This window comes from Dysidea avara, chromosome 6 (genome assembly GCF_963678975.1).
Source record: "Dysidea avara chromosome 6, odDysAvar1.4, whole genome shotgun sequence".
NCBI lineage: Eukaryota > Metazoa > Porifera > Demospongiae > Dictyoceratida > Dysideidae > Dysidea > Dysidea avara.
In genome coordinates, this window is record NC_089277.1 from 6704289 (window position 1) to 6729209 (window position 24921).

At 38.0% G+C, this 24921-nt stretch overlaps 1 protein-coding gene across 1 annotated transcript; it reads left to right on the forward strand.

The window, feature by feature from the left end:
* Positions 1–22: 22 nt before the first annotated feature.
* LOC136258474 (box C/D snoRNA protein 1-like) lies at positions 23–24779 on the forward strand. The gene is made up of 8 exons (XM_066051785.1): positions 23–69; positions 372–482; positions 540–646; positions 20611–20690; positions 21728–21830; positions 22105–22192; positions 22301–22369; positions 24157–24779. The coding sequence occupies exons 1-5, from the start codon at positions 23–25 to the stop codon at positions 21737–21739; spliced, it is 357 nt and encodes a 118-aa protein (XP_065907857.1). The 3' UTR covers positions 21740–21830; positions 22105–22192; positions 22301–22369; positions 24157–24779.
* The last annotated feature ends 142 nt before the right edge of the window (positions 24780–24921 follow it).

The window sequence follows — 24921 nt, forward strand, 5'->3', positions numbered from 1 at the left end:
TTATTTTACAAGACCTGATAAAATGGAAAGGGAAAACAATATCACTTCTTGTCATATTTGTCCAGGCCCGTAGCCAGGGGGGGTTCGGGGGGTTCTGAAGAACCGCCATCTTGGAAAAAAGGTCCCCAATTTCAGTAAAAAAGTCCATAAGGTAACCAAAAGGTCCACAATTTTTGGTATACAAGTCCAAATTTTCAGGAGCAAAAGTCCATTAGCTACAGTTTACTAGATACCAGTAATAAGAAACTAAATTAAGCGCTTCGAGTAACTCATTCATTGCATGGATTAAATGCAATGCAAGATCGAGATACTCTAATAGAGCAGTCAACCACTCTAATAGAACAGTCACAATATTTGGACCTTTACTAAAGGTCCACTTTTGGTCAAAAAGAACCCCCCTTTCAAAATCCCTGGCTACGGGCCTGTTGTCACAGCAGTGAGGCGAAGTATCGTTGTCCTGGATGTGATGTGCGTACCTGCAGGTGTGGAGTCTGTGTGCTTTCATGTGTAGTATCGCGTGCGCCGGCATGTTAACACAGTGTTGGGTGCGTCAAGGCGCACAAAGTCGAGCGGGAATGTGATGGGAAGAGATGCAAGACCGCTTTCGTCAGCCAGACCGAGTTCTCCGACAACCACCTACTCAGCGGTTAGCATTTGTTGATATTCTGTGTTCTCTAGTATTTCTCCGTCTCTCCTGTGTGCGATTAAATTAAAAACAGTTCATGTTTTGTCTGGTTCAACCCAGATTGTAACACATGCTAGCATCCAACCAATCTTTCCTCCACCCTTAGCAAACCTGACTTGGCGTTGGTTTCTAATAATTCCATCTGTTTGTTTAAACTAACTATCCCCATCAATACCCAGTGGCTGCTAGAGCTCGAAAGGAAGACCAATACAACTGTTTACAACATGACCTTCAGCTTCCTGGCTTAACTGTTGATCTTATTTCCATCGAGATTGGTAGTTTAGGCCAGACTCAATTGCCTAAGTGGCTAATGCTAGCGCTTGCCAATTAAGTGACGAAGAAATCTATAAGATCCCTGTTTGAGCAGGCTGCTCACATTGCTGTCTCCTACTCATACAGGATTTTTAATTTAAGTACATGGTACCCCTGAATCTAGATATGTTGTATATACAACAAGTACACAGAAAAATTAGGAATTTTCAACTAGAGTTGGGACCATAACACATCGATAAAATGTACCGAGGAAGAGCACAGTAGGGATATAACACTTCTTATTGTTTTACTGTGATTTAATATCGTGCACTACTCCAGCTTGTTTCAGTACCTTTTATCGATGTGCTATGGTCCCTACTCTAGTTGAAAATTACAAATTTTCTGTGTACTTGTTTGTTAACTTTTTTGTAAATAATTATTATGACTGGTGAACCCACGCATACCGCATCTGAAATGACGCTGCGCCCCCCAGCTATATAAATTATTGTCTGAAAAGTGAAGTGTCCATTACCCTTCGTTGTCAGCTATGTTCAACCCGTTACACAGCATTTCGGATCAAGAACTGTTCGAAAAATGCCTCTGAAATCCATGCATACTGAAAGAAAAAATGGTGCCGTGCGCCCTGTTATATCACTTATCGTCTGAAAAGTGAGTACTTCATTGTCAGCTATGTTCAACCTGTTACACAGCAATATGAATCAATAACTGTTCGAAAAGTACCTCTGCAATCAAAACAGCCACTATGAAAAGCATGGACAATTTCCGATATGAAGGGAAGCCATCACGTGCTACTGCCAAATTGACTTTTCGCTGTCAGCAAAGATGAATGGGACACAAAGGAGGACACTGGTAAGTCCATGAAGAATGTATTGTGCAACTGCGGTATGCCAAAAGGAACCTCTTGGGCCGAAGCGACATCAAACAGTGAAAAAATCGAGCCCATAGCCTTAGCCGTTATCAAGTTACACTTGTCTGAAGGCATCAGTCTCAGTTACTTACTCAGTCAATCAGTAGAAAATTCCATTAAATAATTTTTTTTTAATTCTGTAGTAACTTGTTGAAAGTGTTTTGGGTTGATCTGAAAGCTTGTTTGGGCTTAGTTTTACCTAACCGATACTGCCTCATCGTCGTAAGGGAAAATTGGGGCTGTTTTTGGGTGATTTTTTCGTGGGCCACGCCTATTCCTTTGTGGTCCCTAGTATACACTACGATAAGACGTCTTTCATCATCTTGTTTTGGAAGTATAAATCTGTTTAGAATGGATCATTACTGGTAATTATATTCTGAAGAAGAAGAAAGGAAAGTAGCAGTTTCAAATGAGGCTATGTGATTGTTCAATTAAAGTATTTTGATTGTTGGGGTTTGGGCTTTCCTGCCCTGCACCGAAAAGCCGCCCTTAGTTTATTCAGCCCTAAGCATGCCCTTGGAGCAACCCTAAACACTTCCAATAAGAGTTTTTCAACTGAATTTTCTGCTGACTGGCTATCTGATGCCTTCAGCTAAGCGTAACTTGACTGTGGTTAAGGCTACAGGCTTGATTTCTTCACTGTTTGACATTGCTTAGGCCTGAAACCTGTCTTTTTTCCAATTACAATGCACGCATCATGGACTGACCTTTGTCCATATTGTATCCATTTCTTTCTCCACAACACTGTAGGCAGGTAGTGCATTATGGCTTCTATCATGGGAATTTTCATTATTTCTGTAGTGAGTGGATTGATCATAAAGGAGCTTCTTGTACTGTTGTTAGTTTGTAGTGCTTTTATGGATGGAACTTAGCTGAAAGTGACGTATAACAGCTGGCCAAGTTACTTTTGAGTGATTGGGGCACGCATTCAGTCATACAATTAATTTTGTCTGACCTGGATATGATATGCTCTTGTTCGCTGTTAATGATTTATAACTAAACAAAAAAAAAAATTGGGTACTCTTACTTCGGTCATATACCTAGTGTAGGCAACTTTTCTTGTTTCATTTCTATGATCCCTACTCAAATGTAAAATTTCAAACTTTTATACCACACCATTGGTCACAGCTGGCTGTTTGACTTGGATTATTACTACAACAATGTTAACTCATTTGCTAACGTATTGCTGTTGTGGATGGATTTAACAGTAATTTTGTAAATACCTCACAGTACTTTATTAATAATTAGTATTTGCTGCATTAACAGTGCTACAAACACATTACTAAAGTTACAGCATTCCAACACACCATTTACGAGTATGCTTAGTAAACAATCAACCACTGGTAGTTATATTACAATGAGGTGTAAACTATCACTTTGGAAGTGAACTAGAGTAGTGTAGAGAGAGCTAGAGATTGTACGTGAGGACAGCTAGCTTTCAAGGAGAAGGATGGAGATGTTTTTGTTACCTGTGTTTATAAGATGTTACTGACACTGGTAATGTTGATTCTCATAATCACCCCAGCAGTGGTTGTTGTTTGTATCATAAAGAAGACGGAGGCTCTACACACAAAGTACTACTTCCTTTTTGCCAACCTACTGGTCACTGATATTGTTCAAGCAGTCTACCAGCTGATCATAGAGAACCTCATCATGATCACATATCTACTTGATCTGAACACAGGTACAGTTGGGGAGGTGTTGTTCTGGGTGACAGTACCACTGACTACAACTTTCTTTGTCCTAACCAACTTGTTGTTTGTAACCTTAGCTGTTGAGCGTGTGGTTGTTATTGGCTACCCTTATCGTCACAGAAGCATCATGACGACTAAAGTAGTACGTGGTATGGTTGTAACCACCTGGGTTGTGTCAGCCATTTTAGCATCGGTTGTGATTGCATTTTCCCCTCATCCTATACTGTGGCCATTTGGGACAATTTTTGCTCAGAGAGGCTTGGTACGTCTAATAATCTTGGTACCTTGTAGAATTGCTTCAGCTGCTTTCATCGTAGCCACTAACGTGTTTCTATACTATAAAGTCTGTCAGTCAAACAAGAAGGCTAAAGAGAACATGAGGACAGGCAGCAGTGGAGAAGAAACAACAAAACTAAACAAAGTGATACAAAAACTTTGTTCACAAAAAAGGACCGCAGTCTCACTACTGATGTTAGGAGGAATTGAAGGAATTGCCAACATATTGGTCCCTGTAATGTACATGTTGATTAGAAGACTGGGACCGACAGGAGAGCTCTATGCCATACAGTTCTTCTCATATGTGATGCACAGTTGCATAAGGCTGTCCCATTCTCTCATTTATGGCCTCTACATGAAGCAAATACGACAGAGGCTGCCAAAATATAACATTCGTCCATGTCCACAATATCCCCGCCGTAGCAGAGTTGTTGTCCTAAATCAGTCAAATTGAACAGCTTGTAGGGAACACTTGTACTTATAATGTACGACTACAAGTCACCATGTGGGAGATGTACAAAATTTACTTATTTATTCATTACGTATGTCTGCAGCAAAACAGCTAAGCTGTGAAAAGAGTGCGGCCCACAAAATGTTAGTGTGAAAAATGTTGTTTTGACAGCTTGGCTGTTTTCAGTGTTTTGGTATAGATGTCATCATCTCTTTTTGTATGTCAGTATTAGCCTGTAGTCAGATTGGGGGTTTGTTTTTACTTACCTTCTTTTCTACTGGAATAGTGAAGAGAAACAATTTGTTGTGTCTACGCTGTTCCTATTTTCTCTTTTATTGCATGTAATGATGAAACTCATGTGATTTTTAGAATACGTTTGTTTAACAGAAATAATAGAATTTTCTGCTTTGGTAGATAAATCTTGTGGGCAGTGGACAAGAAACAGAAAATTAATTTGGAGTGGCCTAACCAGTTTAGTGTGTAGGCATGACAACATACTGGTCTTATTTTACATGAATAATCATTAATAACTCTGTGAGAATGCTCAAATTTGGTATGCAGTTCAGGGTATTTCCATAGCAAAACTCGTCTTATTTCATGAAGGCATCACAGAGCGTGAAACTTGATGTTATTTTTCCTCCTGTTAGTAACCTGCTAGTCTGGCATGCCAGCTCTTGGGCTACACGACGCACTACTGATAGTAGTGTTTAATAGAATCACAGCAGTTCAAGATTTCTAAGCAAAAAAGCTGAGGTCATACCTACAAGCAAAGCCAATGTGAACATGTGACAAAAGTTATACAGGAACCAAGAAAATGCATTTTCACAAACTTGTAGTACTGTAACAATAACATACAGACATACACTGTTCAGTGGAAATTTCCTTAGGGTGGATCCTTTCCTAAGTCTGCCCACTGAGCCATGAAGTTCACTATATTTTCTTCATGTTTTCCTTTTTTCACAACACTTGTCATAACTTGCACATGCTTTATTTCATTTCCTTCAAACTTGGAAGGAGGTATTGACCATATTACAGTGCATTCATTGTCTACCAGTTTTTCCTATAGGTTGGGTTAGTTATACATGCACATTTTTTTTATTAATTTTTATGTGAATACGTAGAAAGTCAGTAAGTAGATAGGTTATCCAACCCTTTTGTGGTTTAAAGGAATGGGAGCAATAGTTTATGTATTACAAGCAAAATTAACAAATGCAATTAGAATACTGTAAATTTGTAGACAAGTCACTCACAATAAAACATCTACATCAAAATTTTGTTCAGTTTGATACAGACAGAGACCTTCACACCATCTTAACACCCCTAACCAACTAAGTTACTGCTTCCAGTTCTTCCAGTTCTACCTTATACGCAAATGAAAGTTCTACTTTTGATCTATGAAAAGTTTACATCTCAATAGCGTGAAAGTTCTACAACATTTTACTATTAGACTGAGTGCTGTATTAGAGTGTATCTTCCATAATAATTTTACAAATTTAATATATGAGTAACGTACAATAACTTGTATATTTAATTTAAAAATGAAGTAGGGATCCAAGCAATAAAAGGTTGTGAAACACGAGATGAATGATGGTATTACAACATAGCTCGGTGGGAAAATCCCTACATTGGCATGTTATAACTATCATTTTGTTCAATGCCAAAGTAGGGATTTTCCCACCAAGCTATGCTGTAATACCATCATTCATTGTTTCACTACTTTTTATCGCTTGGATCACTACTTCATTTTTTTATTCATTATTTTGGGTTTTTTGGTGTGTTTTTTTGTTATACCATGAATATCATACAGTACAATAGTACTGTATAGTAGGGACAACAAAGATGTGGGCAAGGCCTGCAATAAAATATCACCCAAAAACCTGCCTCGATTTTCCCTCATGACGGCATGACAGTATTGGTTGGGTAGAATCTAGCCCAAAAGTGCTTTCAGATCAGCTCGAAATGTTTTCGTCAAATTACTACAAAATTATTTTTAATAAATTGTTTTATACATTCAGGTAAGCATAGCAGAATAGTAGCTACAGGTACAGTCCTTCTTTCACAGAAATGCTTCAAATTCATTTAAGAAGAAACCTTTGGTATATTGATAGCCATACAGTACATGCGCTATTGTCTTACTTTTATCCTTCCATGCCATAGCACAGTATGGCTTTGATCTCCGGGCATGCACGTTTCACAATGGTATTGCACCAACATATTGGAATACACATGTGGGTAGTTCAATGAGCTGTTCTTCGTTGTAGACAAGATGTCGCCTGCCACCAGGAAATTGACTGCTTGTGGAATAATATGCACAGAGCATATGTATGAAAGTAGACAATTGTTGTAAGTGAGTTAGTCTGGTGACTATGCAAGACATCCTGTGCTGTTGGTGCATATCAGTAAGTTAGGTGCATCTGGAATGTAAGTGGACAGCCCTTGTGCTTTTATGAATATAATTATTAGATTCACCATTACTGTATGATCTCACTCACGAATATGAGAATTGTAGCTATTTACATATGTAATGGTAACTAATTGACAAAAAAAAATCTTCACAAATAAATATAAGAAAAATTAGGAATTTTAAACTAGAGTAGGGACAATTTAGTACTGCTGCAATAAAAAGTGCTGAAACAAGCTGGATCAGAGTAGTGCATAATGTCCACATACTGTAAAACAATAAGAACTGAATATATAATGTATATCTCTACTGTGCATTTTGATCGTAGAATCTCCGTAGCACAGTAGAGATATGCACTTTTTATAGTATCTCAACATTACGTACTACTCTGATCCAGCTTGTTTCAGTACTTTTTGTTGCATTACTCTAGTTTAAAATTCCTAATAAACTATACAAGTGTGACTGTTCTATTAGGGCATTGGCAGAAATAACGGTTGGCCATCGGCCATTTTCTGAGCAAATTCCCATTTCGACACCATTTGGTGAGCTATTCGGTCGAACGTCCAATCAGCAGCAGAAGCCACAGTAAAGCTCTACCTACACATGTACAATCAAAAATAACAATTTACCACTGCCAAATAATGATATGAATAAAACTCAATCAGGCTATCACGCCAAAATTAGCTACTCAGCATTGTGCAGGGATCACATGATCACGTGATGATGGTAAACGTCTTATTGATTATTAAGACATAAGGTTCTAATACTCTGGTACACACGTTGGCAGTCTGTGAGGACGTGTGACGTGTCTGTGTGTGTGTGTGTAAAACAAAGGCATAGGGTGGAAAGAGTTAATTAACAGATGATTTTTGCCAAGCAAAGGAGTTTATAAGTGACTTGTCACATGTCTGGTTTTGGCGCAATAATGTCAGATGCTACCTCCTCAGGACATATACAGTGATTCAAATAGTTTTCTTGAAGGAAATGGTAGAAAACCAATATTATCAGATGAAAATTCATGGACAAGCCAACGGCTGAACTGGAAGACGTGATAGCTACCTGGGGACATGAAAAGGAAGGTAGTAGTTCAGTCTTGCTGTAGCCACGTCACTATCGTGGTAGTACAATTCACTTGAGCCAGATGTGGCTATTACATGCATCAAAGTTGTGGCGTTTAATATAGTACACCCTGTAGCTAAATAGTTGTAGCTCATGAGTAAGATACATTCAGTATATTATTAACACTGAATGCACACATTTTTGATTAACAAAATTTAGTAGGAGCCCATATGAAAATGGGCTCCTAAAATGTATGTGATGGAGACAGAAATGTTTCTAGGTGTTACATGTGTTGGTGATTTCACAGCAGCGATTGTTCCTGGTGTCCACTAGTATCCTGCCTGTCACTGAAACTCATCAGCTGCTGTAAAACTTTTGTACACATTGTAAAGGGTATTCCCAATGATGTAGGATGGCCAACCAAATCTGGAAATGACCTAGCAAATTTAGTTTTGCTAGGACATACGACCACGCAATACCAAACGCCTGTTTCTAGCACTGCATTAGGGTGACTGCTTTATTAGAGTATCACAAGTCAGCCTTCACCAATGAGGGGGCATGTCACAATTTCATATTTTCATTGCACTAGCATTATGAATGCAGCTAGGGGGTGTGGTCATTGTGATGGAGTAAATATAAATAGATTATTAAGAGGTATTATTCCTGTGCTTGATCGTTATTAATCAACCAAGATTGTCAATGGGCACTGTCTCCAACTTATCATGAAGTTACAGGTATCTGCCAAACATAAACACTTTAAGTGTGTCTAAATATGCTGTTCAAAGGAGGTGTTGATGGAAAATTAATATGGTTTTATTGCATAAAGAAGAAGATAACCATACTGACTGAAGATAAAAGAAAAGACAAGGTGCAGAGGGAACACACTTGTCGGAACCCCACAAGGCACATGCCACTTGTGATTTTGTTATTGTGGCATAAAATGATGGCAGTGCACTGCTTCGTTTGGCCTCCAGCCTTGCAACTGTGGTCAGGCAGGCAGACAAAAATTCGGTTTCGGTAATTTAAAAAAAATTCTATATCAGGCCACCTGTGTTTTCTTGTTTTTAATGCTGTATTTGATGTTAGTTGGACTATTAGTATTCCATAATGGTGATTTTCGTCGCATAAGATGGTTTTTAAAGGAATTTGGCAGCTTACAGCACTTTTGAAGGGATTCCTACTTAAACAGTACTACTATACTGTTTGATAATGTTTTGCTGTCTCGACTTTAAGAATAACTATTATGCCTGTAGAAAAAGTAACACAAATGAAAATATAGGAGCTTGCAAACACAAAAAGAAGTGATATCCGTGCCAAAACAGCCAAGTTGAAATAGTCAATGTTAAAAGTTGTGAAATCAATGGTGACAACCCAGAAATACATATGGCTCTAATATTGTATGGGGTAGCGGAACATAGGCCCCTCCCCCAAAGCTTGCTTGAAACTTCACTGTATCCATGGCAGCATGAAATGCACAGCAATAATAATTTACAGTTATGGTGGTGGCTATCTGATAACCCACGTACATATTTAAAATATTGGAACATATTTTTTTTACAGAAGAGATTGCTGTTGCTTCACTGTAACAAGTTAATGCTGATCAGACTTACAGATATTAATAAAATTCTTGCTGCAAGCTCTTTTCTGAACCTTCTGTGTAGGTTTTACCATGTAGTCGTATTGGTTGATGTGTGAAGCTCACACCAGTTTTTAATTTTTTTAAATAGTGATCATCTTCAAAGTTACTGTAGTGGAAGTCATCAAACCCTTGTGGTGCGCATGTGTAATAATCTAAGTACTCTTTATATTTTTCTCTACAAAATCTGCTCTCTGTGTGTGAAGGAACAAAATATATGTTAATCAAACTGGCACAGAAGCTTCATTAACAACAAAGACAGCCATCTCACTAGGAAGATTTGCCAACATAATGGTCCCTGTAATGCACGTGCTCATCGGGAAGCTAGGAACAACAGCTGAAAAAGGCCTGTGCCTCCCAGTTCTTCTTGTATATGACAAACAGTTGTGTACGACATGGCCTATACTGGATACAATATGACTATGCAGCACTTGTAACAGTACTACAAACACATTCTTAATGTTATAGCATTTCAACACACATATAACAGGTATGCTTAGTAAACAGTCAACCACTGGTCATTATATTACAATGATGTGTAAACTACCACTTTGTTGAAGTGAACTTGAGTGTAGAGAGAGCTAGAGATTGTATGTGAGGACAGCAAGCTTTTAAAGAGAAGGATGGAGTCTTTCAATTGGTCATCAAACAGATCTCTAACACTGGACACCTCCAGCATTGAAGTTCCCTTGTTTGTTACCTATCTTAAGATGTTACTGGTGTTGGTAATGTCAGGTCTCATAATCACCCCAGCAGTGGTTATTGTTCGTATCATAAAGAAGACGGAGGCTCTACACACAAAGTACTACTTCCTTGTTGCCAACCTACTGGTCACTGATATTGTTCAAGCAGTCTACCAGCTGATCACAGAGAACCTCATCATGATCACATATCTACTTGATCTGAACACAGATACAGTAGGGGAAGTGTTGTTCTGGGTGACAGTACCACTGACTTTAACCTTCTTCATCATAACCAACTTGCTGTTTATAACCTTAGCTGCCGAGCGTGTGATTGTTATTGGTTACCCTTATCGTCACAGAAGCATCATGACGACTAAAGTAGTGCGTGGTATGGTTGTAATCACCTGGGTTGTGTCAGTCATTTTGGCAGTGGTGCTGGTTATGTTTTCTCATCATCCTATACACTGGCCATTTGGAACAATTACTTATGCAAAGAGTTTGCTGGCACGTGCAATCCTGGGCCCTCTTAGAATCAGTTCAACTGCTTTCATCATAGCCACTAATGTATTCTTATACTATAAAATCTATCAATCAAACAAGAAGGCTGAAGAGAGAATGCAAATGGGGAATGCTAGAGAAGTGGAGGCAAAAAGGCTAAAAAAATTAGTACAAAAACTTCATTTACAAACAAAAACAGCTGTCTCACTGTTGATGTTAGGAGGTATTGAAGGAGTTGCCAACATGCTGTTCCCTGTAATGCACCTTCTGATTGGGACAATGGGACCAACAGGAGAGCTCTATGCCACTCAGTTCTTCGCGTATATGATGCACAGTTGCATACGGCTGTCCCATTCTCTCATTTATGGCCTCTACATGAAGCAAATACGACAGAGGCTGCCAAAATATAACATCCGTCCATGTCCACAATATCCCCGCCGTAGCAGAGTTGTTGTCCTAAATCAGTCGAATTGAATAGCTTGTAGGGAACACTTGTACTTATAATGTACAGCTACAAGTCACCTGTGTGAGATGTACAAAATTTACTTATTTATTCATTACATATGTCTGCAGCAAAACAGCCAAGCTGTGAAAAAAGTGTGGCCCACAAAATGTTAGTGTGAAAAATGTTGTTTTGACAGCTTGGCTGTTTTCAGTGTTTTGGTATAGATGTCATCATCTCTTTTTGTATGTCAGTATTAACCTGCAGTCAGAGCCAACTTTGGGGGTTTGTTTTTACTTACCTTCTTTTCTACTGGAATAGTGAAGAGAAACAATTTGTTGTGTCAACGCTGTTCCTATTTTCTCTTTTATTACATGTAATGAACTTAATAAGGATGGCTGTTCTATTATGTATGCCCAAAGATCATCACATCACTTGAAGACTTACATAAAGCGCATAGCAATAAAGTTTACAGAAGGTAGATGTATGATTCACATTAGTCCATCCATGCATGTAGTGAAATCACTATTGATGACGACTAAAGTAGTGCATGGTATGGTTGTAGCCACCTGGGTTGTGTCAGTCATTTTGGCATCGGTTGTGATTGCATTTGCCCCTCATCCTATACTGTGGCCATTTGGGACAATTTTTGCTCAGAGAGGCTTGGTACGTCTAATAATCTTGGTACCTTGTAGAATTGCTTCAGCTGCTTTCATCATAGCCACTAACGTGTTTCTATACTATAAAGTCTGTCAGTCAAACAAGAAGGCTAAAGAAAACACCAGGACTGGCAGCAGTGGAGAAGAAACAACAAAACTAAAGAAAGTGATGCAAAAACGTCGTTCACAAACAAGGACTGCAGTCTCACTACTGATGTTAGGAGGGATTGAAGGAATTGCCAACATATTGGTGCCTGTAATGTACATGTTGATTAGAAGACTGGGACCAACAGGAGAGCTCTATGCCATACAGCTCTTCTCATATGTGGTGCACAGTTGCATAAGGCTGTCCCATTCTCTCATTTATGGCCTCTACATGAAACAAATACGACAGAGACTGCCAAAATATAACATTCGTCCATGTCCACAATATCCCCGCCGTAGCAGAGTTGTTGTCCTAAATCAGTCGAATTGAACTACTTGTAGGCAACACTTATACTTATAATGTACAACTACAAGGCACGTGTGTGAGATGTACAAAATTTACTTATGTATTCATCACTTATGTCTGTAGCGAAACAGCCAAGCTGTGAAAAGAGTGCGGCCCACAAAATGTTAGTGTGAAAAAATTGTTTTGACGGCTTGGCTGTTTTCAGTGTTTTGGTATAGATGTCGTCACCTCTTTTTGTATGCCAGCGTTAGCCTGCAGCCAGAGCCAACTTTGGGGGCTTGTTTTTACTTACCTTCTTTTCTACTGGAATAATGAAGAGAAACAGTTTGTTGTGTCTACATGGTTCCTATTTGCTTCAGTGTCAACTTTTATTACATGTAATGAACTTAATAAGGATGACTGTTCTATTAGAGTGACTTTTCTGTTCTTTGCATTATGTACTCTTGATTATATCCATAGCTAATTTTTTTGCAACCACAAATGTTTTATGCTACGATGAATAGACTATCCACACGTTGATTTTCAATTTGTTACTACAGCGGATTCACATGTGTTATGAAAATTGCGTATTGCGTTTATGCAAAATATTCCATAGTATCTCTCATTTTTTTACATACACGCAAACCGCCTTACGCAACATGCAATTTTCAAATGTACATGGAGCCTGCTGTATTTGCTGTTTACCTGTAACCTAGCCATCCATGCTTTGTTTATTGTCATTGTAATACCATAACTATTGCTTCGATTTCTAGCAAACCATAAAAGTTCAGTGGTTCACCTATCCACATACTGATTTTCAGCTTCTTCCCACAAGTCAACTCCATATTTATCCTGAGCACACAAATTTTTGGCATGTGGGCAGGTGGGCATAAAATTCCATTATTCATTATGGAGTAAACTCCTTTGTGACAAGTGTATTTAGTAAGTCATGTGAGAAAATAGCACAGAAATACTTCAAATATATACTTAGGTAGCTTATGCGTATGTAACTCCTTGAGACATCGTGACATCTTCATACAGTTGCTAGCACAATGGCTTATATTAGGCGGTGTTATTTCACATCTGGACTGAAAATCACATGATTTTTAGAATACGATTAAGGGGGCATACTACTAATTCCTATGGCTTCATCTGAAAATAACTGCTTTCTACTGATCCCTGCTTGCTATCCATTATTTTTTGTATCAGATGCATTTATAGCACTAAGAAATCATCATCTCCAGTTAAAAACACTCACTAAAAGTTTCAGCTTTGTGGTTAAGACCAAAAAGTTGTAGAAACCTACACAGTTATGGAATTTTTGAAACTAGTCTCTCAGTTTTAGTTCTATGGTGTTCAAACTTTATAATCTGCTACCTAAGTGGATTTGTAACAAAAGTATGGAAGCAATTTTTGGAATTTCTTTTTCAAATTAGCTGTGGAATTCTCAATATTTGTAAGAAAAAATTGATCCGGTTTTCTGGTGCTCTATTAGTCGGGTAATAACATCATATGGAAATCTGATTTCATACTTTTCAAGATAATACTATGACAAGCCTCTACAAAACATTTTAGAGAGTTTCATCATCAGCTGTAGAAGAAGAATCAATTTTACTGAAAAATGACAATTGCGCCATAGTTTACACATGCTTTGAAGATTTTTACTCAGATTTGCACTAAACAGATATTCAAGGCCTCAACTACAACATCAGTTATTGATCAGTTAGATAATAGTGTCTGTGTTGACTATAGAGCATCACATAAAGACATGTTTTAAATCCACGGAAGCCATAGGACATAGTTGCCTGCCCCCTTAATTAACAGAAATAATAGAATTTTCTTCTTTGATAGATAAATCTTTTGGGTAGTGGACAAGCTTGTTGGCAGTAGACGAGAAACAGGAAATTAATTTGGAGTGGCCTAACCAGTTTACTGTGTAGGCATGACAACATATTGACATGAATAATCATTAATAACTCCGTGAGAATGCTCAAATTTGGTATGCGGTTCAGGGCATTTCCATAGCAAAACTCATCTCGTCTCATGAAGGTATCACAGAGCATAAAACTTATGTTATTTTTCTTCCTGTTAGTAACCTGCTAGTGTGGCATGCCAGCTTCTTGGGCTACATGACGAACTACTGATAGCAGTATTTAATAGAAAGAATCACAGTAGTTCAAGATTTCTAAGCAAACAAGCTGAGGTCATACCTATTTTTACAAGCAAAGCCAATGTGAACATGTGACAAAAGTTATACAGGAACCAAGAAAATGCATTTTCACAAACTTGTAGTATTGTAACAATAACGTACAGACATACACTGTTCAGTGGAGATTCCTTAGGGTGGCCAGAGTCTGCCCACTGAGCCATGATGTTCACTATATTTTCTTCATGTTTTCCTTATTTCACAACACTTGTCATAAATTGCACATACTTTATTTCATTTCCTTCAAACTTGGAAGGAGGTACAGTATGACCATAATGCAGTGCATCGTCTACCAATTTTTCCTATAGGTTAGGTAAGTTATATTTGTGTTAATTTTTATGTGAATACATAGAAAGTCAGTAAGTAGATAGGTTATCCAACCCTTTTGTGGTTTAAAGGAATGGGAGCAATAGTTTATGTATTACAAGCAAAATTAACAAATGCAATTAAAATACTGTAATTACGTAGACAAATCACTCACAAAAGAAATCCACATCAAAATGTTGTTCAGTTTGATACAGACAGAGACCTTCACACCATCTTATTATCCGTAACCAACTATGTTACTGCTTCCAGTTCTTCCAGTTGTACCTTATACACAAATGAAAGTTCTACTTTTGATCTATGAAAAGTTTACATATCAATAGCAATGAAAGTTCTAGAACATTCTACTATTATACTGAGTGCTGTATTAGAGTGTATCTTCCATAATAATGATACATATTTAATATATGAATAGCATAACTTGTATATTTAATTTTTAAATTGAAGTAGGGATCCAGGAAATAAAAAGTAGTGAAGCACAAGATGATGGTATTACAACATAGCTCGGTGGGAAAATCCCTACATTGGCATGTTATAACAATCATTTTGTTCAATGCCAAAGTGCCCACTGAGCTATGCTGTAATACCATCATTCATCTCTTGTTTCACTACTTTTTATTGCTTGGATCCCTACTTCATTTTTAAATTAATAATTTTTAGTTTGTTTGGTTTTTTTTTTTTTAAAGCTTGAATATCATACAGTACAATAGTACTGTATAGTAGAGATGTGTGCAAGGCCTGCAATAAAATATCACCCAAAAACCTGCCTCGATTTCCCCTCATGATGACGTGACAGTATTGGTTGGGTAGAATCTAGCCCAAAAGTGCCTTCAGATCGACTCCAAATGTTTTCGTCAAGTTACTACAAAAAAAAATTTTCTTTTAATGGAATTTTCTACTGACTGGCTGCCTGCTGATACGTTCAGGCAAGCATAGCAGAAAAGTAGCTACAGCTACAGTCCTACTTCTTTCACAGAAATGCTTTGAATTCACTTAAGAAGAAACCTTTGGTATATTGATAGCCATACAATAGGTATGCTATTCTCTTACTTTTATCCTTCCATGCCATAACACAGTACGGCTTTGATCTCTGGGTATGCACCTTTCACAATGGTATTGCACCAACATATTGGAATATACATGCGGGTAGTTCAATGACCTGTTCTCCGTTGTAGACAAGATGTCACCTGCCACCAGGAAATGGACTGCTTGTGGAATAGTATGCACAGAGCATATGTATGAAAGCAGACAATTGTTGTAAGTGAGTTAGTCTGGGTAGCTGCGTGTAAGTGAATTAGTCTGGTGGCTACGCAAGACACCCTGTGCTGTTGGTGCATATCAGTAATTTAGGTTTATCTGGAATGTAAGTGGACAGCCCTTGTGCTTTTATGAATATAATTATTAGATTCGTGATTGCTGCAGATCATGATCTCACTCATGAATATGAGAATTGTAGCTATTTACATATATATGACGGTAGCTAATTGACAAAAAAAACTTGTTTACAGACAAATATAAGAAAAAATAGGAATTTTAAACTAGAGTAGGGACAATTTAGTACCGCTGCAATAAAAAGTACTGAAACAAGCTGAATCAGAGTAGTACGTAATGTCCAGACACTGTAAAACAATAAGAAGTGAATATCCCTACTGTGCATTTTGATTGTAGAATCTCCATAGCACAGTAGGGATATTCACTTCTTATTGTTTTACAGTATCTTGACATTATGTACTACTCCGATCCAGCTTGTTTCAGTACTTTTTATTGCAATGGTACTACATTGTCCCTATTCTAGTTTAAAATTTCTAATATATAGCTTTACAAGTGTGACTGTTCTATTAGGGTGACTGCTTTATTAGAGTATCGCAAGTCAGCCTTCACTGACGAAGGAGCATGTCACAATTTCATATTTTCATTGCGTTAGCATTATGAATGCAGCTAGGGGATGTGGTCATTGTGATAGAGTAAATAGATTATTAAGAAGTATGGTTCCTGCACTCGATCGTTATTAATCAACCAAGATTGGTAATGGGCGTTGTCTCCAACTTATCATGAAGTTATAGGTATCTGCCAAATATAAACACTAAGTAATTTTGTGGTCTAAATATGCTGCTCAAAGAAGGTGTTGATATGAAAAATTAATATGGTTGCATTGCATCAAGAAGAAGAAAAATAAAATAAAAAATCTAGAAGAAGATAACCAGACTGACTGAAGATAAAAGAAAAGACAAGGCGCAGAAGGAACGCACTTGTCGGAACCTCAAAAAGCACGGTGATTTTGTTGTTGTGGCATAAAATGATGGCAATGCGCTGTTTCATTTGGCCTCCAGCCTTACGACTGTGGTCAGGCAGACAGGTAACAAAAATTTGAATTTTGGTAATTTAAAAAAAAAAATTCTATATCTAGCCACCTGTAAGTGTTTTCTTGTTTTTAATGCTGTATTTGATGTTAGATGGACTAATAGTATTTCATAAAGGTGATTTTCGTCATGTGCGTAAAAGTGAAATTTGGCAGCGTGCATCACTTTTGGAGGGATTCCTACTTAAACAGTAGTACCAGTACGTAAACAGTACTACTGTACTGTTTGATAATGTTTTGCTGTCTCGACTCTAAGAATAACTATTACACCTGTAGAAAAAGTACCGCAAATGAAAGTATAGGAGCTTGCAAACACAAGAAGTGATATCCGTGCCAAAACAGCCAAGTTGAAATAGTCAATGTTAAAGTTGTGAAATCAATGGTGACAACCCAGAAATATGACTGTAATGTTGTATAGGGTGGCAGTACAGAAGGCATGTGCCCCCCTCCCCCAAAGTTAGCTTGAACTTCACTGTATCCATGGTAGCATGAGATGCATAGCAATAACAATTACAGTTATGGTGGTAGCTACCTGATAACCCACGCACATTGGAATATACTTTTTCACAGAAGAGATTGTTGTTTACTTTACTGTAACAGGTTTATGATGAGCGGACTTATCAAAAAAATTCTTGGTGCAAACTCTTTGCTAAACCTTCTATGTAGGTTGTACCCTGTAGGTCATATTGGTTGGTAATGTAAAGCTCACACGAGTTTTTAATGTTTTTAAATAGTAATCATCTTCGAAGTTACATTGTGGTATTGTAGAGGAAGTCATCAAACCCTTGTGGTGTGCATGTGTAATAATATAAGTACTCTTTATATTTTCTCTACGAAATCTTCTCTCTGTGTGTGACAGAACAAATACGCTAATCAAACTGGCACAGAAGCTTCATTAACAACAAAGACAGTCATCTCACTAGGAAGATATGCCAACATAATGGTCCCTGTAGTGCACATGTTCATCGAGAAGCTGGGAACAGCAGCTGAAAAAGGTCTATGCCTCCCAGTTCTTGTTGTATATGATAAACAGTTGTGTACGAATGTCTGTACATGGCCTATACCAGATACAGTATAACTATGCAGCACCTGTAACAGTACTACAAACACATTCTTAGCATTACAGTATTCCAACACACCATTAACAAGTGTAAACTATCACTTTGTTGAAGTGAACTAGAGTAGTGTAGAGAGAGCTAGAGATTGTACGTGAGGACAACAAGCTTTTAAAGAGAAGGATGGAGTCTTTTAATTGGTCATCAAGCATATCTCTACCACTGGACACCTCCAGCATTGAAGTTCCCTTGTTTATTACCTATCTTAAGATGTTACTGACACTGGTAATGTTGATTCTCATAATCACCCCAGCAGTGGTTGTTGTTTGTATCATAAAGAAGACGGAGGCTCTACACACAAAGTACTACTTCCTTGTTGCCAACCTACTGGTCACTGATATTGTTCAAGCAGTCTACAAACTCATCACAGAGAACCTCATCATGATCACATATCTACTTGATCTGAACACAGATACAGTAGGGGAGGTGTTGTTCTGGGTGACAGTACCACTGACTTTAACCTTCTTCATCATAACCAACTTGCTGTTTGTAACCTTAGCTGTTGAGCGTGTGATTGTTATTGGTTACCCTTATCGTCACAGAAGCATCATGACAACTAAAGTAGTGCGTGGTATGGTTGTAGCCACCTGGGTATTGTCAGCCATTTTGGCAGTGGTGCTGATTTTATTTTCCCATCATCTTATACATTGGCCATTCAGAACAATTACTTTTGCAAAGAGTTTAATAGCACGTGCAATCCTGGGCCCTCTTAGAATCAGTTCAACTGCTTTCATCATGGCCACTAATGTATTCTTATACTATAAAACCTATCAATCAAACAAGAAGGCTGAAGGAATGCAAATGGGGAATGCTAGAGAAGTGGAGGCGAATAGGCTAAAAAAATTGGCACAAAAACTTCGTTCGCAACCAAAGACAGCTGTCTCACTGTTGATGTTAGGAAGTATTGAAGGAGTTGCCAACATGCTGTTCCCTATAATGCACATTCTGATTGGGACAATCTGACCAACAGGAGAGCTTTTTGCCACTCAGTTCTTCGCCTATATGATGCACAGTTGCATACGGCTATCGCATTCTCTTGTGTATGGCTTTTACATGAAACAGATACGACAGAGGCTGCCTAAATACAATATCCACCCATGTCCACAGTTCCCCCATCGCAGTAGAGTCATCGTCTTAAATCAGTCGAGTTGAACTGTGTATAAAAAACACTTGCACTTATTCATGCACAACCTGTAACATAACCACTTACAAAGCACAAATATAAGATGCACAATATTTACTATTTTTTTGTGTGTATACATTATGTGTGGTAGTACTTGATAGTAAGTTGATGTTGTATTGTAACCTTTAGTTTTATCAAGAGTTCATAATATATATATATATATATATATATATATATATATATATATATAATACTGAGGAGAGTATCCTACTCTCATATACCCCTGTAGAAGGGCATATCGTGAAGTTATGATGTAGCACTTCTGAGTTTGCCCATTTTTCTTTGTATAATTAATGATGTCATTAGTTGAACATGGTATCAATTAGACGTGTGCCTAACAACGTTGCTAGCAACTAAATTAACTCCAGCTCTAAGTGTTTCTCACCAAACTATAATAGTTCCTTCATGTGTTAAGACGACTTTGTAGGCGTTTCTTGCTAGGCCATTCGCAAATACGGCTATCCTGAGCGTCGCAAGTGTGAAATGGTGCTAACAATTCTTGCACTTTTACGGCTGCCCGTTTGTCACAAACCACAACATCTTGTCATTACATCATAACTTCATGATACGCCCTTCTACAGGGGTATATGAGAGTAGGATACTCTCCTCAGTATATATATTATGAACTCTTGGTTTTATTAATATTGTAGAGTTGGTAGGGTATCATCCACTTAGTAAATGTTCGCACAATTAACGTATACTTGTTATGCACATGTACCTAATAAAAAAACTTGTCATGAGTGAATCTTCTATCTTGGGATGGTGTGATTTGTGGTCACCATTTGTACCGATATTTTGATACTGATTTCTGTGCTAATCCTTTGTGTGAAGCATTCTTCTGAAGACCGTTTTGCTTAGTGAAAGTCACATTACTGTTAGTGGCCTTGTACCTTGTGAAGCCATTTTAAAGTAGCTGCGCTTCGTGTTGGAGTTGTCCACATACCCTTATCGACCATGATTAAGTAAACACCATGTGTTGTTTTGTGTTCTCACGTGTAATACCGTATAGCCTAGATATTTCTAGGTGGGAGGTTTTTAGGGTTAGCAGTGAAAATTTTATCCTTGAAAATTTTAGACCTCCATCTATTACATATGGGATTGTTTGTGAAATCTGCAAAAATTTTATTTTTGCATTGCTCAACCTCGAAAATCTTGCCCACTAAAATATTTAGGCTATAATAGCGGTATAATGCAAATTATTTGCTAAGAAGCATACCATCATGAAATCAATTTATTTGTATGCATACAGCAACCTTACAACTGCAGTTAAGTGCTCATTACAAAACAATGGGTTTTAATATCAGTATTTATTGCTACATCTCATTGCAGATTATCGATTCTTAGAGGAGGTAGGATCATACATTGACTCAACTCACAGAGACAAAGTGTTGAGGAGCCGAGGAGTGGCTGTAAGTTCCATCTCTTCTGTTTGTTAATAGTGCAGAGGTCACCGTGGCTGATAATGGTGTATCAAGCATCCATTGATTTCAAATCTATGTCAACCACACAAGGCCGCCCACAGGGGGGGGGGGGGGGGGGATTTTGCCCCAGGCCTCAGTCTGAAAGGGGCCCCCATGAAGGGCCCCTTCAATACCTGTTTAAAAGATTGATATACTCTAATAGAGCAGTCACAGTATTCTTCAGAGGAGTAGTGTAACAAGCTTATAAATGAGGAGATATAGTTGGTGAGGGCAGCTATTGTCATTGTCAGCACGTTATGACATTTTTTTTTTTTTTTGTGGTCTTCAACTTACAGCTAGCCTGAAGTTGTGCATTCAGAGTGGAACCCTCCTTGCCCCTGGGGCTCCACTTTAACTCTTTGCCCTGGGCCCCTAATTTCTCTGGGCAGCCCTGCAACCACAGTAACTTAACACCAACAGTACCATAATATATATTATACATATGTATGTGTGAATAGATATTCATGCTACTTGTGTTCTTGGAGCCTCACAAATGTTTATCAGTTAGCCCACAATACATGGCTTTTCAAGCTGTCTAAGTAAAGAATTATGTTTCAGATCAAGAAGGTTAGCCTATGCGGCAGGTAGATTATTGTTCATTACGATCTCACCTGACAGTTTTATTAGAGTAAGCTGAGTGGTAAGATGAATGTTCTATTAGAATTTTTTGATCTGTTTCCCACTGTCTTAATGAAAGGGTTAAAGTCCTCTTTCCTGACATTGAGGTGGGCCTACAGCCCATCTACCTTCCTCTATGCCTAGCTATGTAGATGGAATAGCGGTGAAGACTTTGCATGTCATAATAATGACCAAATTTAGGCGGTGAGACATAGCAATGAGAACATAATATCAACAATAAGTGGCTTAAAGGATAATTCTCAGGAATGTTACAATGTAGTGGCTGTGGCTATTTTGGTTTCTATGGCCACATACACACACTTATGTATGTTCAGTACATATGTACTGTATCCCTCTTGCATTTTCAGCCCTCAAATTGAAGAATGCTTGCAGACGAAGAAATATATCATTCTTTTATCAAGAGTCTACCATGACCAAACGTCTTCAGAACCAGACCACGTTTGATCAGAAGTAAGTGGATGTACACTTAGTCTGCCTTTGTAATACTGTGTGCACGCATTGTTGGTTGTTTTGTTTACACTCTTTTGGTAATAGACCTCTCTTAGCAACCACCAATGCCTCTTTAGTAGGAACATTAAATTCTCCATTGAAAGTTTTTATATTTCTACAGCCATATCATTTACGTAGCCAAAAGTTTAAATCATGAAGTCAGTAGGTTTGCCAAACAAAGGGGATATAGTCACAGCCCTAAGCCCTAGTAACTGGAGTTCAATACACTGTACAGGTGAATTACAGTGAACCATACCTAGCTGGAAGTGCCTCACCACATCCATGTTGCAGTGCATCTTTTTTGATGTGTTTCTGTTGTACAGGTCAGCAATATATTGTATTAAAAATTTTCATTTCATTGTCACTAATAGTTGACTGATCTTATTTGTTAACAGAATAATTAAACACTTGTTGTTATGTATGTACAATAGGAAGAATGTGATCTCATGGATGGTGGAGTGGGTGTTTCCTAATGCTGATGTGCAGTATACAGATGTTGGGTATGTGTTAATGTAATAGCTGACGTGTGTGTGTATTGTGTTGTGTTTGATCAGGGTAGATGAACACATTCTGTTAAACTCCTTGTTTAGGAAATATCTTCATCTGACTGAATCTGATCCAGTTATAAGACACAGGCGCTTACCAGTGCATACAAAATAGTAGTCTCGTGCCCAGCTGGGCTCGCGCTAATGCGCAAACACCGTCTGGTGACAATGCTCGAGTTTCTTGGGCCCCGAAGTGCGATCCAGCCAAAATATTGGCTGGCCAATCAGAATCGACGAGTTGCATAATCGCATGAATGTATTGGAAGTAGACGAAAAAGCAGACTATTTAAAGCCATTTTATCAGAAGTTACTCACCTAGGTTGTTCAAGATGTTTGTTGTCAAGCTGTTTTTTCCGATCTCACCTTATGTATCGTGACTCGACGTTTCACCAGAAATGAAACGCTTCCTGTACTAATACAATGAATGAAGAGATCGCATCTAGTAAATGCCCTATTCTGAGTTTTACTTTATTCCTAGTCATTTTCGAATGGTTTTTCACTGTTTTAAAAACAATTATGCAACTCCTCGATTCTGATTGGCCAGCCAATATTTTGGCTGGATCACATTTCCGGGCCCAAGAAACTGGAGCATTGTCACCAGACGGTGTTTGCGCATTAGCGCGAGCCCAGTTGGGCACGAGACTAACAAAATAGATATTTAATGCAGGTCATGTAAGGTCATCCAAATTATCTACTCATTATGTCTGTATCAAAATCTTCTGCTGTATTTATACCAGCTAGATTACTAGTTAGATCAGTAGGTTAGCCAGGATCAGCAGTAGTGACCCACTTTCAATGTAGTCTCGTTCCCAGACCCCACCCACTGCATTGAGTAGGGTCTGGTGACTTGTGCTACATTTTTGGGCCTGCCGCCTTATTGTTTACGCATTTATATCCATGGTTCCAGTCAGTCATCTTTGTCATTCTAGCCTATCAAATCACATTGTAGCCGAGATTGATTTTGGTCAGAAAAAAATGGAGTAGGGCCCAAAACTTAAGCACATTTGTCACTAGATCCTACTCAACACAGTGGGTGGGGTCTAGGTACAAGACTTCTTTCAATGCTGATCTAATGTTCATACAAGGAGGGGCTCTAATAATTTAAATCTCTAACTGTGCATACGTTGTGCATACACTAGCTACGTATAAAAATGCTTTCATCGTACTGTACATATTTGGATGTTAATTTTAGCCATTTTTTTCTGATAACAAGTCAGCTTAAATGCTTCCAAATAAAAGACATGTATACTTGTATTTCACGATTCGAAGGGTTAATGTCTTTTACTAGGGACCCGCCGATTATGCTCATAATTTTACCTATTATGCTATGCTGCACTGCTCAAAAATTTACCTATTATGCTTACATTTATGCTCAATATTTACCTATTATGCTCAAATTATGCCCAATTATTTATGCCTCAGTTCTCATGCTCTGCTAATAATTTCCAGTTTATGGGTAAATAATAAGTTCCTGAAGCACAAACTTACTTGTCAAAAGCACATCACAGAAAAGATCGATATACTCTAATAGAACAGTCAGCTATGTGATTGCTCTATTAGAGTTACTGACTGTTCTATTAGAGTATATCGATCTTTCTGTGATACTTATTTTTATAAGCAAGAATTCATACTGTTACATAATATTCTACCTATTATGCTAGCATTATGCTCAATGCTTTCAGGTACCTATTATGCTCATAATTATGCCAGCATAATCGGTGGGTCCCTATCTTTTACTGTAGGTTGCAGAAGTACTTGTTATCAGGAGGTGCTGACAATGTCCAGATCTTCATGAAGGTGGAAAGAAAGCAATTTAAAGGGATCAGGTACTAAAACTTCCAACCAAACTAACATCCTAATATCTGGCCTTACAACTTCAAATAACAAATACCCCCTAATGTCATACAGCATTTGTAGTAGTGGCTAATAGTACATGGGTTCAAGATGAACTGATTCCTGAGAAAACATCTTAAAAAGTAAAGTGGGCTTTTTGAAAGAAAAATAACATTTCAGCCAACCCAATTAGTGCTGACAGTAAAGGTGTGAAGAGCATACACTTGCAGTTTGGCTCCATTACAAAAGCCAGTCCTTGGATTCTTATATATTGGGTCTATAATCTAACCAAGCCATTGAAACCTCCCTTTAAAACCCTGGGTACGCCCCCGGATTTGTATGCATTAAAGATGCTTGTCACAGTTACTATATTTCTGTGATGTGTTGTGACATTATTAGACTTTACTGTTATGACAGAGTTTCTGGAATTGTTATTGTTGTTAATGAAAGCACAATTGAAGACAAATGGACTGATGCATATATTCACCTCATAGCTAGCTTAAATTCTTAGCTTACTGTATAGAGGGAAACATTAGCAAGGGTGAACTTTGGCGGGGGTAAGCTTTGGCAAATATATAGCAAGCTAAGTTGCATTTGGCAAAATAAACTTAGGCAACTCAATCTTTAGCTATAAAGATGCTTAATACTTTGACAAATTTGTAGCATATTGCCAA

Excerpts from the sequence above, each read along its gene's own strand:
- LOC136258474 (XM_066051785.1), top strand. The coding sequence starts at position 23 with ATGGAAAGGGAAAACAATATCACTTCTTGTCATATTTGTCCAGGCCC. Across the intron at positions 70-371 it reads TGTCATATTTGTCCAGGCCC|GTCCACTTTTGGTCAAAAAG; the intron begins GTAGCCAGGGGG and ends CCTTTACTAAAG. Across the intron at positions 647-20,610 it reads CGACAACCACCTACTCAGCG|ATTATCGATTCTTAGAGGAG; the intron begins GTTAGCATTTGT and ends ATCTCATTGCAG.